The following is a 21431-nucleotide window of genomic DNA, read 5'->3' as shown; positions in this document are numbered from 1 at the left end:
TAGGATAGTTGCCCTCATGCTTCCGCAACTGCCGCGAAGCTTAGGCAATCACCTTCCCATGCTGCATCAACACACACCCCAAACCAACTCTAGATGCATCAGTATAAACCACATAGGTTTCTCCCTGCTCAGGCAAAGCCAACACTGGTGTAGTAGTCAACATCTCCTTAAGGCTTTCAAAGCCCTCCTCACACTCCTGTGACCAAACAAAAGGAACATCCTTCCCTGTCAACTTAGTCATAGGGCGTGCTCTACTTGCAAAACCCTGCACAAACCTCCTATAGTAACCTGCCAAACCAAGGAAACTCCTAATCTCTGTGACATTCTGCGGTCTAGGCCAATCCCTGATAGCCTGAATCTTCTCCGGATCTACCGAAACCCCCTCTACAGAAACAATGTGACCCAGAAAACCCATCTCACGCTGCCAAAAACTACACTTGCTCAACTTGGCAAACAACTTCTGCTCCTGCAGCTTCTCCAGAACCGCCCTCAAATGAACTGTATGCTCCTCAGGACTCTTAGAATAAACTAGGATATCGTCGATGAAAATGATGACAGACACGTCCATAAACTCCTGAAACATGCTGTTCATCAATCTCATAAACGCTGCTGGCACGTTAGTAAACCCGAAAGGCATCAGCACAAACTCATAATGCCCATACCTCGTCCTGAAAGCAGTCTTCCTCACATCTGCCTCATCTATCGGTATATGATGATAACCTGACGCCAGATCTACCTTAGAGAACCAAGTAGCACCCCTCAACTGATCCAACAACTCATCAGTCATGGGAAGAGGGTACTTGTTCTTCACAGTAACCCGATTCAAACCCCGATAATCAATGCACAAGCGGAAACTCCCATCCTTCTTCTTGACAAACATCACCGGCGCTCCCCACGGTGATACACTAGGACGGATGAATCCCTTACTCNAATCTCTGTGACATTCTGCGGTCTAGGCCAATCCCTGATAGCCTGAATCTTCTATGTATCTACAGAAACCTCATCTGCAGACACAATGTGACCTAGAAACCCATCTCCCGCTGCTAGAAACTACNAGACCAAGATGGTGGTAATCCCTGCAAAGACTGAAACACATCCTCAAAATCCTCCACTACCGGAATCCCGCTAACCGTAGACTTCCCCACTGACTCTGGCATAGATATAGTAACCAAATAAGCCTCACAGCCCTTATCGATCATCTTCCCAGCCTGAATGGCTGAGATCACGAGACTCCCCGAAGTCGGTCTAATACCCTGAAAAACCAACTTCCCTCCTGGACGCTCAAAATCCACTCTACCCCGATGGCAATCCAAATGCACCATATGCCGATGCAACCAATCCATCCCAAGAATAACATCATACAACTCCACTGGACTTATAAGCAAATCCGCTTGCCACGACTCTCCTGCGATCTGAATATCAATCCCTCTATCTCGTCCAATAACTCTCAAGAACTTGCCTCCCGCAACTCTGACAACTCCTGTACGCTCTCTGGGATCCCCTCTGATCCCCGCGCTCTATGCACACTCCAGAGTAATGAAGCTGTGAGAAGAGCCAGAATCAAACATAACATGGGACTTAAACCCGCCCACCAACAAGATCCCTACACAAACCTCATGTGTTGAGAACCTAACACTTTATCACAGGAAAAATATAAAATCTGAACCTACTAAAATTCACGAAGTTTACGTACCAGAAATTATACATGTGATCGCTCCGGCACTGGTTCCACCAGTCTCTACAGTCGTGTCAACCCGTGGCGCCTGCTCAATCCGTGCCACCTGCTGACCTCTAGGCTGCACCTGCTGCAACGCTGCCACTGCCACCGGTAGCAAATTGGGACACATGGGCCTGATATGCCCTGGCTCCCTGCAATGATAGCATACAAGAGCCGCTGCCGTCGGAGCATTCCTCTTTGGACAACTAGCAACCTTGTGATCCTTGCTCCGACAACTGAAGCAACTCGCACCACTCCGCCCTTAACAGTGATATCGTCCTCCTGATCTGGGCCTCCTCAGGCTCCATAGCCCAACCCCATAAGAAAGAAGTCGACTGAACTCCAAGTCCAGCTCTCGCACTGACCGTATCCCCTGAGACAACTGAAGGAACTGCACCTCCAACCGATCCAATGCCTCTCTAGGAAAATACTTGCGGTTGAACTCCAAGACGAACTCAGCCCAAGTCATCTCCCGCTGCACTCTCCGAGCAGCCACTGATCTCCACCACAACTCAGCATCACCACTCAAATGGTGGACCCCTATGTCCACCCAAAACTCCTCAGGACATCTCAGAGTATGGAAGTTACGTTCCACACTCGTCCTCCACGCATCTGCTACAGTAGGGTCTGTACCACCCAAAAACTTCTTAGTGAAAAGACCCCTCATCTCCTTGAGCATAGACAAATAACGTCCATGAACTCCTGCATCTGCAGCCACTGGCTGCCGCTCCTCCGCCACCACTGGTGGCACTACCTGAGCATGAGCCGGTACCACTGGTGGTAACCGCTCTAACACCTGTGCTAGCATAGCCGCAAAGTCAGCACTAGGGACTCCACCCGCTGGGACTCCCACACCCGGGACCCTAGCATCACCGGCTACTGGAGCATCAACACCGCCCCCTCCGGCCACACTCACTGAATCCCCCGGAACACCCTGCAACTCGCCAACACCCTCAGCTGTCACACTCTGGTCTTCGGTCTCACTAACCTCTGGGACTCTACCCCTACCACGACCACGTCCGCTTCCACGACCACGTCCGCGTCCACGACCACGACCAGCAACAGCACCATCTCTAACCATCTGCACTACCATGAACAGAAGACTAAGCAAACAATTTCTATTATAACACAGAAACATAAACTCACCGTGGAATCACACAATCGGCTCGAAGAGGATGTTCTAGGACTCCATGCCACACACAATTGACTAACTCACATAATCAATCAAGACATGCAATCCCAAACATCACAACCGAAACCTAGTGAACCAAAACCTAAAACCGTAAGGGCTCTGATACCAAAATGAAAGGACCGAGCTTTTTTTTTAAATAATAAATAATAAATATAGTAATACAATAATTAAACTACAACTAGTGGTCCCATACCTACTAGCCACCTAGGCACAATCACAATCAACAGCGGAATAACAATACAAATATCCAATAAATAACTAATAAATATAAATAACCAATAATCAAGACATAGCCAATATCCAAATAACCAATCATCAGAAAACATGGAACCAACAACCTAGCAATGTTTCTAATGACTCAACTCTAGCAACCTAGCAATGCCAGACAACATTCAATCGAGTCCCTAGAACACCCTCCTCTTCATTGCCTTGATTCCACGATCATACTTTGCCTTTACCTGCACCACAAACACAAATTGAGATGCATGAGTATTTGATAAACACTCAATGAGGCAATCCTCCCATCTACTGGGCTATACACACAAGCAATAGTGATTCCAATGTTCCAAACAAACAACAAACAAAACATACAAACTAGGAAATCAAACATCGTCTCGCTGGAAGGGAGGTGTCGACCGACACCAGCCAAGTGTCGATCGACACTGGCTCTTGGTGTCGACCGACACTACCCCACAGTTTCGATCGATGCTCAATTTGCTGGTGTCGACCGACACCAAGTGGTGTCGATCGACACTCCTTCTACAATCGCGATCCTCTCGAAGCCGAGAGTCGAATCTCGCTCCCAACCTCCTCCAAATCGCCCAATACTCATAACCCAAGCCAAATACGTCCATAGGAACCTGTATCAACCAATCCCTGCAAGAAAAAACACACAAAACAACAACACACAAGCAAGAACAAGGAATCAAAGGCTTAGATTAGCCATGGTCGTGCACTCATCTCTTTGCAGGAAGATTCAGACCAATAGAAACGAATCCAACCCTCCTAGCAAGCCTCTAGATCCTTCCTAGCTCTAAATCTCGCAAGAACAGCAAGGAATCTCACCAATCTCTCTCTCAAAAGCTCAAGAACTCTTATTTCTCTCTTTTCTCACAAACACAAGAGAAACGGCGACCAACACTCCTTCCAAAACTCTTATGTCGACCAAACACATAAATAACTCGGTTTAATTGTTTTTCCTAAACCAAACCGGTCCAAATCGAACGATTAAAATCGAACCGATCAAACCAACAACAACCAGTGTCGAACGACACCTCCTGTGGTGTCGATCGACACCCTCACAAAACTACCAAAAAAATGGTTTGCGGGTGTTACAGTCACTAAGCTTGACTCTTCATGCTCTTTAAGCATGGGATTTAGGAGGGAGAGGTTCTGGAATCCTCTCCACTGTAGCAGGCTGATTCAATGGATTTTCCAAGTCTTGTCCAGGTTCCACAGCAAATGTAGTGTTGACTTCTTCAAGATGCTTGAATTTTCTCTGCTTTGTCTTAGTGGAAAAGACTTGACCATCAATGGTTGGCCTTTTAATTCATTTCTTGACATCAAACTACATCTTGAAATGCTCCCCATGCTCAGTTCTGATCTTTTCTTGTTTCACCTCAATCATTGCACCTACTGTTGCCAAGAATGATCTCCCTAGGATCAGTGGATCGTCTGGTTCCTTATCCATATCAAGGATCATAAAATCAGTAGGGACTTCCACTCTTCCAATCCTGAGAGGCAAATATTCCAGGATCCCAATCGGATGTCTGATTGTTCTATCAGCTAGAACCAAATACAGACTACTCGGTTTAAAACTGCTGAAACCCATCTTGTTGGCAACTGACAGTGGCATGATACTGACTGAAGCTCCCAGATCGCACAAGAAATGTTTTAAAATCCGAAGTCCTATCGAGCATGGCAAAGTAAAGACCCAGGATCCTCAAATTTCTCCTCGATTTGCAGCTTAGGATCTAAGCATACTTCACTCCTGAGAATTTCATACCCAATCTCCTTGACAGCTTCCTTAACTTCAATCTCCAGCTTAGCTGCCTCCTTGGTGATTTCCTCTTGAAGTTCGTGTGGTGGCAAGAGCTTAGGAGGTGGAGCTTTACGCTTGGCCATAAGCACTGCAAGCGCCTCCAGTTGGATGTCAAGAGCAGCATTGAATCTTTCCTCTAGTACCCCTTTTCTGCTACAGGCAGTTGAGGTTGATCTCTCATCTGAACATCTACTCGATGTTTCATCTTATCACCATCATCGGGTGAGTCATCGGGTTCTGCCTTAGGTGGTTCTTCGGTTTGGGAATCTCAAGCCAGTGCTTGATCATCAACTCGATCAGTCTCCTCGGGTGAAGGCTCGGATTCATACTCGGATATGTAGTACTTGGCCTCATTTATCCCATAATTATCCATATCCTCCCCGCCCTGAACATCACTATCCTCAGTGAGGTAGTCGTCGTAATCATCATCAAGGAAAATAGCCTAGGCAGTGGCATAATCCTTTGGGTTCTGAACAGCTTTACCTGGAAGCTGGTTGATCTTTGGAGGTGGTTGGTTGTTGTGATGCCCCTCTAGGCACCTGAGCTTAGTGTTGAGCAAATCATACTTGGCAGTCAAGTCATCCTTGTTAAGGAAGTTACCATTGCTTGTGGTGTCCAGCAACATCCGTATCTTAGGGACCACTCCTCTGTATGGTGTACTTAGCAATGAAGCATTGCTGAAGCCATGATGAGGACATCTGGTAGTGTATCCCTTGAAATGTTCCCAAGCTTCACTGAACGTCTCATTGTTCGTCTGAACAAAGCTGGAAATGTCATTTCGCAGTCTTGCAGTTCTGGAGTTGGTGAAGAATTTGGCTAGAAATGCCTTCTTGCACGCTTCCCAAGTGTTGATGGACTCCTTGGGGAGTGGTTTCTCCTATAGTGGGCTTTGTCTCACAAAGAGAATGGAAAAGCCAGAGTTTGAAGTCATCCTCACTAACTCGATTTATCTTGGTGAGGCTATAGAGCCTATCAAATTCATCCAGATGATCCAATGGGTCCTCCATTGGCAATCCATGAAACTTGTTGCTTTGTATCATCTGGATGTGACTACTCTTGATCTCAAAATTGTTGTTCTGGACAGCAGGTGGCACAATGCCATTCCTTTGAGTATGAGTAGATGGAGCATCCCCTGCTCCTATGTTGGTCCTTGCTTGAGGAGCTGGTGGACCATTCTGATTGTTCATTGTCTCCTCAATTGTTGCTGGTTGCGGTTGTTGAACTTGTTGTGGACGAAGTAACCTTGGTCTGTCGATGTTGTCGATGAAAGGACACAAGTTTTGGCTACCCTTGGATCGTGTTTGCATGCACAAGTAGGTGACCGAGTGAGTACACGAAGGTCAACCCGATCCAGGTGATCGAGTGACAGGTCAGATGGGTGCTCGGGTTGTACCTGAGATTCAAAACAAACAAACATGAAAGTAAACAGGTCAGTACCGAACCAAAGTGTATAATAGAACTTGATCTAGCAAGTGCTGAAATCCTAAACATAGCAAATTAAATTCAACCAAATGGCAACGGCGCCAAATTGATAACATGATTTTCACCCAGGGTATCAATTCCCTATGCAGTTGTAGTACAAAGTATTATCAATCCAAATGGTTGTTATGCTAGCAGATAGGATGCAATCAGAAGCAAGCAAGTCAAGCCAAGCAATAAAATGGTTTTGTCTAACAATCCTAAAATAATAAAAGAAAGAATATAAAAAAGAAACCACACGACCTAAGCGCTCGATGCAAGCATTCGAGTACAGGATCGGGTGGAGTGATCGAGTACGCAAAATGAGTATGAATAGCTCAAACGGTTACTCGAAGCAAGTGATCGTGTACCTGTTTGGGTAAGGGATCGAGTAAGGAATAAAAATGCAAACAATTAAGATACGAAAGCTTCTAAGGATGGGGTAATCGACTCCTAAGTGTTCCTGACCAATACAGATGTCTTACATGCCTCAAGCAAATATTTCCTAAACAATGAATCTCTGAAACCCTGTTTAAACACTCTCGTGATAGAAACAATCAACCTTGATCACTCCCCTACCCAACTCTCGTTGGAGAAACATGACCAAACAGGCAATACGAATCGATTCATTATTGACAATAAACCCCTTACTCATATAATCTCTTAGGTAAGTGAGTAAATCTCTAGCATTGGTTGATTCAAGGATTTCATCTACACCTCTCGATGGTAAAACACCTTAGATCTAATCTCACCCTCTCGGTTTGTTGACAGCATTAAGAACACCAATCTAAAAGGAAATTTATAAAACATAAACAATCAAACTAAGACATCCTAACCGATCAAGAACACAAAATCATCTATCCCATCCCTAGACACTTTACTTCACTACTCGGAACTCATTAAAGAAAACATGAAAGCATAGATAAACGAAAATTGCATTGTAAGGGCTCTGATACCAAAATGAAACAACCCTTCCCGTTTTTTTTTTTTATCAATAATATCAATTCACTAGTGCTCCCATACCCACTAAAAACCTAGCAAATCAACAACAGCGGATAACAAAAACATTCCATTAAACCAATAAGATTTCCAACAATAACAATCCCATAACCAACAATGCAATAATCGATAACCAACAATGAAATAACCAGGTTCCAACATCCTACAATGTTCTATCAACTCAACACTAGCAACCTAACAAGAGCTAAACCACAATCAATCAAGTCTCTAGAACATCCTCCTCCTCATCGCCTTGATTCCACGATTACACTTTGCCTTTACCTGCACCACAAACACATATTGAGATGCATGAGTATTGTTATAAACAATCAGTGAGGCCATCCTCCCATCTATTGGGCTATACAAACAAGCAACTGAGATTCCATTGTTAAGCTAAACAAATAAACACAATCAATACATCAAACCAGACAAAACTCATCATCGGTTAAGATTGGTGTCGATCGACGCTAGCACAACACGGTGTCGACCGACACCATGCTGGTGTCGACTGACACCAACTGCAGACGCGAACTGGATGAATCCAAACGTCGATCCTCGATTTCAAATCATCATGAAACCGTCTCAAACTCTCCCAAACACCTCGGACACCTATGGGAACCACAAATACAACAAACCCAAGCAAGCAACACCACAAATAGACAAAGAACAACCAAACAAAAGAGATCTCAGGCTTAGATCAGCCATGGTCAAGCACTCACCTCTTTTGCAGGAAGATTGGGTTGAGAAAGGGTGGAAACAACACCTTCACAAGCTTCTCCTTCGTTCCCAGCAACAACTCTCCCTTTCACAGCTACAAATCTCACCAAAAACCACCAAGAACAAGCCTAAATCTCTCAGGAACACTCTCCAACGTTTTCTCTCTTCCTTCTCTCTTTCCTCACTTAACAGCGACAAGACAAACCCCAAAACCCTCACTTTCGTCGCTTCCTCTCTTATAAATGCGGTTTAGGGATTTCTAATTGAACCAAACCGAACTAAACAGCAATTAAAACAAACCTGTCGAAACCGGAATTCATGGTATCGATCGATACACCAAGGGTGTCGATCGACACTCAGACCAAGAATGCAATATTTGGTTCACAGATGTTACAGAAGTTTGGATGGTTTAAAACAAAATTACAACGTTCTCCATTTAAGCAATATATCTTTACTTGTATTAAATTTGTCATTATAATTTTTTAAAAATAATTGAAAAAAAATTAAATGTTCATAGTGTATTTATTTACTAAAAAAATAAACTATTTCTCATTAATTATTTTAGTTTTGTAATATGTTATGATAGTTACGTTGGGTTTTCAATTACATATAAATAGATTATGTAGCTTTGTGTCTATAATATCAAATACAAAACACACTTCATTACATTCTTTTCATATAAGACATAAAAGTTAGTAAATTTCACGTATAAGCACATATGGCTAAATTTACCTCTCAGATTGCTATGTTATTCGTTGTTGTAGCCTTGGTTTGCGCCTTTGTTCCTGTATTTTCACTCGATGAATTTGAAGCAAAATCATTATGGGATACTTGTCTTGTTAAAATATCTCCTCATTGTGCCTTGAATACAATCGCCATTGTTTTTGGAAATGCAACCATCAATGATTCTTGCTGCCACGATCTTGTTTAAGAAGGAAAAGTGTGTCACAATACTCTCATTAAATATATTGCTGACAGACCAGCCCTAATTGCTCGTGAAACACTATATTTGAAGAGGAGAGACGAATTGTGGAGTCATTGCGTTGCAATCTCAAAAACAGCTTAAATTGTTTTGATTAAAAACTTGATAGTTTTGCTGTAACAATTGTTTTATCCGAAATATCCACTGAAGTACTTTTACAAAAACTAAAACAAAGTAAATCTTTTTGAAGATAAGTAACACAACTTTGTATTTCTGACCAAAAAAAAAAATTATCTCATATGAATTTTAATCCAAAAATCAGGATTAATAGGACATATATTTTTGTTTACTAAATTCAATTTATATATATATAAATATATTAAATTTTGTGACGCCCCAGTTTTAGGGACATGCAGAGATTTTTGAAAGAATTGATTTGGCCACCTATATCACCAAAGTGCAATTATTTTTCGGTCAAAGGTACGGAGAGTACTCTGCAGTTAAGCTTGCTTATGCTGGAGTACTCACAGAATGGGTGACCTTCTAGGAAATGACTATTGGAACTGTGCGAGTGAAGAAAAAATACAGGGAAAGATTATGTAGTAATTTTTAGGGACGGAAAGGTAGCAAACCAACCGTCAGACATAGATGGGCTCATGGGCCTAGTGAGAGGCATGAGGCCCATTAAGAAAGGTGGGATCATGGATAGAGACTAGACATGGGGACTACTAAGAGGTGGCGGTCGGGGCGTTACAAAATTACAACAACTAGTTTCCTACTTTTCATTCTAAATAATGACATATTATTTTGGTCAATCTCAAGAGACTGGTAAATATATTTTTTTTTTATCTCTATGCTTAATTTCTATATCCTCAAATAAAAAATAACAAAAATTGATTAGCAAAGCGAAAAAAATTTCAATTTTAATTTCGAAACTGAAACAAAAACTTAAAGAGGTTTGAAATATTCGAATAAACTGTAGTCTGGATCATGTTAAAACAATATTTGTATATTAGTATTTTAACCATAGACTACTAGGGCTAAAGTTTGATTAGTGTCCTTATCCACAAGTGGATTAGGATGCCAATGAAAATATAGTCCACATAACCATTAACCTTACTCACCTTTAATTTGTTTCTTATTTTTCCATGATTTTAATAAATATATCTATATTTTTATTTCTTAATATAGTTTTCAAATTTTGTTTCTATTCTCTTTTAATAAGGGATCATTTAAATATTATTTTACATCTATTTTGAAACAGCCCGACCTTTTTATAATTATAATAATAATAATAATAATAATAATAATAATAATAATAATAATAATAATAATAATAATAATAATAATAATAATAAAAGTAAATACCCCATAATATTTAATTAGAGTCCAACCAATAACCAACAATAATCCAACATTCACAGCGAAAGATATATCAAACCAACTCCAATATATTAAAATACAATACCAATCATAACCAATATAAACTACTAACCAAGAATGCTTCTAAACAAGATTCTAACATAAATGACATGACCAACAACACACAATCGAGACCCTAGATCATTCTCTTCCTCATCTTACTGATTCCACGCTACACTTACCTGCACTACAAACACAATGAGATGCGTGAGTATTACCAGAAATATCCAGTGAGACGATCCTCCCATCTATGAACTATATACACAAGCAAATCAAGAGTACAACTACAAATAAAAACATAAAAAACCAGCCATTGAATAGAACATCCAATAACACATTCATCACACCTACACATCATCGACATAAAACAAGTCTTTGGTGTGGGTGATGAATGTATGCAATGGTGAGATATGGAATGGATGGATGGGTGTTTCAATTCTCCTTATGCAGTTGCAGTATAAGAGGTGTCAATCCTAAATGAGTGTTTGTGAAAAATTAAGATATGTATATGAATCTAAGTTAAGCCAAATGTAAAGATTGTTTGTCACTAACAATCCTAATATGAAAAAGTAAAATGTAGAAAGTAAACTACAAGAACTAAGAGCTAAATGCAAATAGAACAGAATGATTGAAGTGGTTATGAACCAAGAACAGAAATGGAAACTATGCTAATGAACTAATGCAAGACAATAATGAACAGGACAATGAGTAAATGAAACAGAAATGCAAATAGAATGATACTAGAGATAAGACAGAACAACAACAAATCATAAACAAGAGTTCTGGGGATGAACTCGAGCTAGCACTCGATCGAGTGTAGATCGAGTGCAGGGTCGAGCTAGATAAATCCGGGAAACAGAGCTACACAATAAAAACAGAGCAATGCAAAAACGAATCAAACAACAAGCAAGCAACAGGATTAATACTTAAAAATCAATAAACAAAGAAGGCCTTGAGGAGGGATTCATGGGCTAGACTAATGAATGAGGTTATCACACTTTGGCCAACAAATCTCAAGCAAAGCTTTGAGCTAATCTCTAGACATATAAATCTAAGACAAGTTTCTTCCACTCTCATGGCAAGAATCAATCAAACCTATGCATCTCTAGACTTGTTCTCACAAACCTATGGTCACGCACTCACCTTTACAAGCTGATTCTAACAAAAAAATATAACAAGGAGAGACTTTCCTCGCGTCTGAATCAGTCAAGATACGTCCTAAAACAAGTCACACAACCAAAAGCAACCTTGAATCAAACTGGACAGAAACATCAGAAAAGAATAGTCTCAAAGACGAAATCCTAAAATAAAAACGAACTGTTATCTATCCAATCTCTCCGGTGAACAGCTAGCCCTTGACGTGAAAAAGTTTCTCACAAAATCTCGTGAGAATCAGAAACCATTGGAGACCAAGATCTCAGTTACAATCCCTGATGGTCCCAATTCGCGTATGAGAAAACGTATCTTACGAAACCTCCAATAACTCATCGAGTTTAAGCTCAAATCCGCTTCTGTAAAAAGGAGACTGTCGATAAAAGGCTTGGAAATAACTCTACTATATTTTGATATCTTTGCGTACGATTTGAGCAGTCGAACTCTTTTTCTCCTAAAACCTAACAATTCTGCTTATTTTGCCTTCACTCTAAAGTCAAGCTAACTCTCTTTATTTCTCTCTGCCACTCCCCACGACCATATCTCCTTCTCTCTGAGGAACAGTGGCGACAAACCTCTACAACTAAAGGAGAAGAGAAGCGTCGATCTTTGTGGAGAAAAATTAGGGCCTCCTTAGTTTAATATAATTAAACAAGAAATTAGCTAAATTAATAATTGATTAAACCATCTTTTTGCTTAATCAATAAATCGATCAGGTTAATAAACCAACAGTAATTGAACCAAATTAACTTCAATTCCTGATATGAAAATCAAATATTCATATTTTCGGGACACAGGCGTTACATATTTTAAGAAAATATTTTCTCCAGCTTACAAAAAAGAATTTTTTTGTAATTCTTAGTCATCGACCTATAATATATTCATTTTTTCAAACTTATCAATATGATTTCAAAAAATATGTTGCAAATTTTATATATACAACTCCAGTGAATCTCAGATTCTTGTTTTGAAAATAGTTATATTGAAATGTTGTAATAGAAACATACTTGTGGGATTTCATTGCCATTTAAATAAGAACTTTATTAGTGTGACTTAGAGTTTCTATACATTAAAATTAAAATATATTTATATGTCAAACTACTAAAAAATAGTTTAATATATTTAAATCTCTATATATTTCAGTTAGTATATAACCTCATTAAAAAATTTGGCTTAGAAGTTTGGATGACAAAATTACAACGTTCTCCATTTAAACAAGATATCTTTACTTGTGTTAAATTTGTCATTATAATTTAAAAAACAATAATTGAAAAGAGAAATTTAAATGCTCATAGTGTATTTATTTACTAAGAAAATAAACGCTTTCTCACTAATTATTGAGAAATTCTTTTAAATACCACTAAATTTTTTTTTTTTCAAAAATACCACCTTTTCTTTTTTTTTCCAAAAATACCACAAACGTTTTTTTTTCAAAATTACCACAAACACAAAAAATTGAATTTTAAGGATGTAGAATTATTTTTTTATGTTTGGATTGACAAATTTAGTTTTAGGGTATAGTTTTTAGGGGTAGGGTTTAGTATTTATAATTTAGGAATAGGTTTTTAGTATTAGAACTTTAGTTCAATTATGTCGTATTTTTGAAAAAAAAAATACATTTTAGTGGTACTTTTGGAAAAAAAAACTAAATTGTAGTATTTTTGGAATAAAAACGTATTTTAGTGGTATATATGACAATTGCCCTTAATTATTTTAGTTTTGTAATATGTTATGATAGTTACGTTGGATTTTCAATTACATATAAATAGCTTATGTAGCTTTGTGTCTATAATATCAAATACAAAACACACTTAATTACATTCTTTTCATATAAGAAATAATAGTCAGCAATTTTGAAACGACCTGACCCGTTTTTTTTAAATAATAAATAATAATAATAATGATAAATAAATAAACTACAACTAGTGGTCCCATACCCACTAGCCACCTAACCACAATCACATTCAACAGCAAAAATAACCAATACCAGTATCCAATAAATATCCAATAATATATAACCAATATTAAAAACATAACCAATATCCAATAACCAAACAACATGAAACATAGAACCAGCAACCTAGCAATGTTTCTAATGACCCAACTCTAGCAACCTAGCAATGCCGGATAACAACCAATCAAGCCCCTAGAACATCCTCCTCTTCATTGCCTTGATTCCACGATCACACTTTGCCTTTACCTGCACCACAAACAAAAATTGAGATACATGAGTATTTTATAAACACTCAGTGAGGCAATCCTCCCATCTACTAGGCTATACACACAAGCAATAAGATCTCTACATGCCACAAACAACAATCAATAAAACAACAAAGCATGCATGCATCATCCGTCGTAACTGAAAGAAGGGTGTTGACCGACACCTGATGGTGTCGATCGACACTTACAATCTGGTGTTGACCGACACCATGCTCGACACTCCCGAAAACCCTAGTTTGTGTCGACCGACACCTCCACATGGTGTCGATCGACACTCGCAAAATTCTCGAGCCGTCCTCGCTTTGGTGTCGACCGACACCCCAACTGGTGTCGATCGACACCGATGCCGAGCATCGATTTCCTTCGATCAAAAACTCCGAATCTCGCCTCCAATCTTCTCCAATCCGCTCAATGCATTCCCAGAATAACCATAGAGAACTCAAAGAAACAACTACATAAGCACCAAATTACAGAAAAACTAGAGATCTTAGCTTAGATAAGCCATGGTCATGCACTCACCTCTTTGCAGGAAGATTCTGACCAACAGCAACGAATCCACCCTTCCTAGCAAGCTTCTAACTCCTTCCTACCTCCAAATCTCTCAAGAACAGCCAATAATTTCACCAATCTCCTCCCAAAAGCTCAAGAACATTTTTTCTCTCTTTGTTTTCTCAAAAACGGCGTGAGACAAAATAAAACACGACCTAGGTCGTTTTCTCACTTTAAATCTCGGTTCAATGGTTTTCCCTAAACTAAACCGGTCCAAATCGATAATTAAATCGAACTGGCCAAACCAGAAATATTGGTGCCGACTGACACCACCTTGGTGTCGATCGACACCCATCCCAGAAAACCCAAAATTTCACGTATAAGCACATATGGCTAAATTTACCTCTCAGATTGCTATGCTATTCATTGTTGTAGCCTTGGTTTGCGCTTTTGTTCCTGTAGTTTCAGTCGACGAATCTGAAACAAAATCATTATGGGATACTTGTCTTGTTAAAATCTTTCCTCATTGTGCCTTGAATATAATCGCCGTTGTTTTTGGAAATGCAACCATCAATGATTCTTGCTGCCACGATCTTGTTCAAGAAGGAAAAGTGTGTCACGATACTCTCATTAAATATATTGATGATAGACAAGACGTAATTGCCCGTCAAACACTATATTTGAAGAGGAGGGACTAATTGTGGAGTCATTGCGTTGCAATCTCAGAAACCGCTTAAATTATTTTGATTAAAAATTTGATAGTTTTGCTGTAACACTTGTTTTATCTGAAACATCCACTTCAGTACTTTTACAAAAAATAAAGCAAAGTAAATCTTTTTGAAGATAAGTAACACAACTTTGTATTTCTAACAAAAAAAAAAGTTATTACATATGAAATTTAATCCAAAAATCAGAGATTAATAGGACATATATTTTTGTTTACTGAATTTAATTTCTATATATAAAAATATATTAAATTTTGTGACACCTTAGTTTTAGGGACATGCAGAGATGTTTAAAAGAATTGATTTGGCCACCTATATCACCAAAGTGCAATTATCTTTTCGGTCAAAGGTACTGAGAGTACTCTGCAGTTAAGCTTGCTTATACTGGAGTACTCACAGGATGGGTGACCTTCTAGGAAATGACTTTCGGAACTGTGCGTGTGTGGACAAAACACAGGAAAGATCACGTAGTATTTTTTAGGGAAGGTAACAAGTATTTAAAACCTCCCTGACGTAGCAAACCAACCGTCAGACATAGATGGGCTCACGGGCCTAGTGAGAGGCATGAGGCCCATTAAGAAATGTGGGATCATGGACAGGGACATGGGGACCACTAAGAAGTGGCGCGTTACAAAATTACAACAACTAGTTTCCTACTTTTCATTCTAAATAATGACATATTATTTTTCGTCAATCTCAAGAGACAGATAAATATAGATTTTTATCTCTATGCTTAAGCTCTAATTCCTCAAATAAAAAAATAACAAAAACTGATTAGCAAAGCGAAAAAAAATCAATTTTAATTTCGAAACTGAAACAAAAACTTAAAGAGGTTTGAAACATTCGAATAAACTGTAGTTTGAATCATGTTAAAACAATATTTGTATATTAGTATTTTAACCATAGACTACTAGGGCTAAAATTTGATTAGTGTCCTTACCCATAAGTGGATTAGGATGCCAATGAAATTATAGTCCACATAATGATTTTAATTTATATATCTATATTTTTATTTCTTAATATAGTTTTCAAATTTTGTTTCTATTCTCTTTTAATAAGGGATCCTGTAAATATTGTTTTACATCTATTTTGAAATAACCCTGCCTTTTTTAATAATAATAATAATATAAGTAAATATCCCATAATATTTAATTACAGTCCAACCAATAACCAACAATAATCCAACATTCACAGCGGAAGACATTTCAAACCAACTCCAATATATTAAAATACAATACCAATCATAACCAATATAAACTAGTAACCAAGAATGCTTCTAAACAAGATTCTAACATAAATGACATGACCAACAACACACAATCGAGACCCTAGATAATTCTCCTCCTCATTGAACTGATTCCACACTACACATTACCTGCACTACAAACACAATGAGATGCGTGAGTATTACCAGAAATACCCAGTGAGACGATCCTCCCATTTACGAACTATATACACAAGCTAATCAAGAGTACAACCAGAAATAAAAACATAAAAATCAGCCATTGAATAGAACATCCAATAACACATTCACCACACCTACACATTATCGACATAAAACAAGTCGTACAACCCAATCGCTCTGATAAGCTCATGGTCACGCACTGACCTTTACAAGCTGATTCTAACAAAAAAAATATAACAAGGAGAGACTTTCCTCGTGTCTGAAACAGTCCAGAAACGTCCTAAAACAAGTCACACAACCAAAAGCAACCGTGAATCAAACTAGACAGAAACATTAGAAAAGAATAGTCTCAAATACGGAACCATAAAATAAAAACCAACTGTTAACTATCCAATCCCTCCGGTGAACAGCTAGCCCTTGTCCGTACAACATGGCTTATCTAACAACATGGCTTATCTAAGCTAAGTATGAGAACTCACACGCCTATGTCCGTACGTCCGTACAAGGAATCAAGATAGGCCGTCCGTACAACAAACCAAGATGGGCCGTCCGTACAGTTAGAAGGACCAGCGAATCCAGCCCATGAACAGAAGCCTTCAACGGTCGCCAACCCTCTAGAATCTGCTCAAAGAGCCGTTAGGCGAGTTGGTGCAAGTGGTGCAAGGGGGAGCTTAAGTCAAAATCACATGTCTAACTTAGAAGAGATGTTGCTATCCTTGTGTGTATTTGTGCATAGGATCTTAGTAGAATATTCCATTTGTAAATTGTCTATATTTAGTTTGTACCTAGGATCTAAATCAAGTAAGAAGAAATAAACCTTCGTCTCCTTTACACTTTTCCGATTACACTATAAACAATCTCTATACTCTCTCATTTGTTCTATCGTAACTTGCTACACAAGAAACTCTTTTGTTCTTTCTAATCTTACATGGTATCAGAGCGGTTACGCTCCTCATTCTAAATTCTCACACCCACCAAATACTTCCGCTTCCATTTCTTTCTCTTTAACCTCCTTCTGTTTCTACTTTGAAAGTCCACTTCATTTATCCATTGGACAATAGCTTTTACCCAACGGTCACTTCGACATGGAAGGTTCTAAAACCTTGATTGTTCCAGTTACACTCAAAGGAGAGAACTACTTGTTGTGGGCAAGAACCACAAAGACGGCACTATGTGGCCGAGGGCTTTGGACCTATATTACATCGAACGAAGCTCCAAAAGAAGAGCCAACCGAAGACGGCAAAGCTGTAGCCACTAGTGGTGAAGAAAAATGGTTTCCAGAAGACCAAAGTGTTCTAGCCATCATTCAGAACTCCCTTGATGCTCCAATACTTGAAGCCTACTCGTATTGCGAAACGGCCAAGGATCTATGGGACACATTACAAAATGTGTTCGGCAACACTACCAATTTAAACCGAGTATTTGAGATCAAGAGGGCCATTAACAACCTCAGCCAAGAAGATATGGAGTTTACCAAACATTTTGGAAAGTTTCGGTCCCTATGGGCTGAGCTTGAGATGCTCCGACCGGCCACCCTCGATCCGTCCATCTTAAACGAGCAGGGAGAACAAGATAAGGTGTTTGGTCTACTTCTATCGCTGAATCCCTCTTACAACGATCTTATCAAACACATCTTGAGGTCAGACAAACTTCCAAGCCTTGATGATGTTTGTAGCCAGATCCAGAAGGAACATGGCTCTATGGGTTTGTTTGGGAGCAAAGGAGAGCTTGTAACGGCCAACAAGGTGGAGATAGCTTCCGCAAATAAAGGCTATTTCAAGCATGATGACAAGAATCCACCTATTTGTGACCATTGTAAGAAGGTTAGCCATTTTAAGAGACGGTGCTGGATTCTCCACCCTCATCTCCGAGCAAGTCGCCCTATGACTAACCGTGGAGGACCACGAGCTAATCAAGCTACCATGATGGGAGAAGCAACAACTTCCGAACAAAACTAGCAAGCCTCCGGAGGAAATGGAACGGCTCTCGCAGCCTCTTCCAAGCTAGTAAGGAAATCAGACCTTGATGCACTCATCAAAGCCCTCAAGGAGGCCTCCGGTAACTCTTATCTTGCTTTAAAACCAACTAAACCTCTTATTGTTGATTCTAGCGCATCTCATCACATGATTAGTGATTCTAAGTTTATTAGTGAAATTAAACCTGCTAGTGGAAATGTAATTATAGCAAATGGGGATAAGGTACCAGTAGAAGGCATTGGAAACTTAAAACTGTTTGATAAAACCTCTAAAGCTTTCTATATGCCGAGTTTTACATCAAATCTTTTATCAGTTAAGAAAGCAACCACTGATTTAAATTGTTATGCAATATTTGGGCCTAATGATGTATATTTTCAGGATATTGAGACAAGTAAAGTGCTTGGCCAGGGAGTCACTAAAGATGATCTATACTTGCTTGAGGACTTGAATCGACCATCTTCTAATTTATCTTGTTTTAGTTCGATTATTGTTAAAGCAAACAATGGTATTTTAATATCAGATAATGGTGGGGAGTACACAAGTCATACCTTCAAGCAACACCTTACCAAACATGGCATAATTCACCAAACAAGTTGTCCCTACACGCCACAACAAAACGGTGTAGCTGAGAGGAAGAATAGACATCTCATGGAGGTAGCAAGGTCCATGATGTTTCACACAAATGTTCCAAAACGCTTTTGGGGCGATGTTGTCCTTGCCGCATGCTATCTCATCAACCGGATTCCATTTGAGGTACTAAACAAAGACAAACCCACCTTTGATCACTTACGTGTGTTTGGATGTATTTGTTTTGTCTTAAAACCAGGTGAATTAAGGGACAAACTCGATGCCAAAAGTACCAAAAGCATGTTTATCGGCTACTCTACAACTCAAAAAGGCTACAAATGCTATGATCCTGAGTCTAGACGTGTCATGGTGTCTGATGATGTGAAGTTTGTGGAAACTCGGGGATACTATGACAAGAAAAATTGGGACGAGCTTCGTGACCTATCCGCATCGTCATCCGATCGCGCCGAGAACCTCCATATTATCCTTTAGCGGCTAAGTGTTGAAACAATCGGGACGCCGACAAATCAGCTGGGCGAAACTCATCTGGAGACCGTGTTTCACCTGTTGAACCTAAGACGAATGGCTCAGATGCAACCCTCACTCCGCCTACCTCCAGTAACCCATCCAAGTCAAATGAAGAGCAATAACTAGAGGAGGATAGTCAACCTGATGAGCAACTTATATATGATGATGATGATGATGAAACACATGATGATCGGGAGGTTATCCCATTACAGAGAAGTCAACGGTTACAACAGGCTCATGGGGAGGTTGTTCCCTTAAGGCACAGTCAACGGCTACAAAAGGTTCCTCGCATATTCTACAACAATGTTGCAGTTGCACATCCTATTCAAGCGGTGTGCACTCTAGCTCACTTTCCTTTGGAACACCAAGTCTTTCTTGGTCAAGTGGACAAACACTGGCTACCAAGAACTTATGATGAAGCCAAGGAACACAAGGTGCGGTGTGACGCCGTTAGTGCTGAAAAGACGGCAATGGAGATAAACCACACTTGGGATGAGGCTTACTTACCCAAAGGCAAGAAGGCAGTCACTTCCTGATGGATCTTTACTACTAAATACAAGAGTGATGGGGAGATTGAACGCTATAAGGCGCGACTTATTGCACGAGGATTCACACAAACGTATGGGGAGGACTTTCTTGATACGTTTGCTCCGGTAGCGAAACTCCACACTGTCCATGTGGTTCTCTCATTGGCTGCCAACTTGGATTGGGAACTGTGGCAAATGGACGTCAAGAATGCATTCTTGCAAGGCGAACACGAGGATGAAGTACAGGCAACCTCCACCCGGCTTATAAGAGACCATTGGTCCAGGCAAAGTCTTCAAGCTCAACAAGGCAATCTATGGTTTAAAACAGTCACCAAGAGCCTGGTACCATAAACTGAGTACCACATTGCTTGGGAGAGGCTTTCACAAATCAGAGGCTGATAACACCCTCTTCACACTACCAAGTGAAAAAGGTATTGTAGTCATTTTAGTATATGTTGATGACATCATCATATCTGGAAGTGACAAGGTAGGCATTAAAGAAACTAAAGGCTTTCTTAAATCAGTCTTTGCCATCAAAGATCTAGGAGAGCTTAAATATTTTCTTGGGATAGAAATATATAGGTCTAATGAGGGTTTATTTCTATCACAAAGGAAATATGCTCTTGATCTTTTAAGTGAAGCAGGGAAACTTGGAACCAAGGCAGTAACAACACCACTTGAAGAAAGCTATAAGACAGGAGGAAAGGGGGAGCTTGAGACAGCTCCATTCGAAGATGTTACAAGATATCGGCGATTAGTGGGTAAGCTCATATACCTTACCATTACTCGACCTAATATTTGCTTTGCTGTGAACCAGGTGAGCCAGCACATGAAAAATCCAACAATACATCATTGGCACATGGTGAATCGGATCCTCAAGTACATCAAAGGTGCACCAGGGCAAGGCATTTGGATGGGAAGGAACGAAAACACGGAACTAGTGGGCTATTGCGATGCTGACTACGCAAGAGACTGTGTGGATCGTCGATCAACCACAGGATATTGCACATTCTTAGGAGGCAACCTTGTGACATGGAAAAGCAAGAAACAAAAAGTAGTATCGCTATTAAGTGCTGAAGCCGAGTGTAGGGCCATGAGAAAACTAACTACCGAGTTGATGTGGCTTAAAGCCTTCTAAAAGGATCTTGGAGTTGAGTCATCAAAACCTATCACCATGCACTGTGATAATAAAGCAGCCATTCACATAGCCACAAACTCGGTGTTTCATGAGAGGACAAAACACATCGAAGTTGATTGTCACAAGGTGAGAGAACAGATTCAGCTTGGTGTCACTCTTCCAAGCCACACCAACAACAAAGAACAACTAGCCGATATCCTTACCAAAGCAGCCAGTCCGCAAGTGTGTGAGTATAT

General features: G+C 39.8%; 2 protein-coding genes and 1 pseudogene across 2 annotated transcripts; 2 read left to right on the top strand and 1 right to left on the bottom strand.

Moving 5' to 3' along the window:
• LOC109131377 (RNA-directed DNA polymerase homolog) lies at positions 431 to 844 on the bottom strand (the record flags this gene model as incomplete). The annotated part of the gene is made up of 1 exon (XM_019242276.1): positions 431 to 844. A coding segment is annotated over one exon (414 nt), but the record flags the coding sequence as incomplete, so codon positions are not given.
• LOC104772724 lies at positions 8843 to 9190 on the top strand (annotated as a pseudogene).
• LOC109131229 (uncharacterized mitochondrial protein AtMg00810-like) lies at positions 20001 to 21195 on the top strand. The gene is made up of 3 exons (XM_019241922.1): positions 20001 to 20043; positions 20188 to 20303; positions 20386 to 21195. The coding sequence occupies exons 1-3, from the start codon at positions 20001 to 20003 to the stop codon at positions 21193 to 21195; spliced, it is 969 nt and encodes a 322-aa protein (XP_019097467.1).

This window comes from Camelina sativa, chromosome 20 (genome assembly GCF_000633955.1).
Source record: "Camelina sativa cultivar DH55 chromosome 20, Cs, whole genome shotgun sequence".
Classification (NCBI taxonomy): domain Eukaryota; kingdom Viridiplantae; phylum Streptophyta; class Magnoliopsida; order Brassicales; family Brassicaceae; genus Camelina; species Camelina sativa.
The sequence above is the reverse complement of the archived record's forward strand: the minus strand, read 5'-3'. Positions and strand labels throughout refer to the sequence as shown.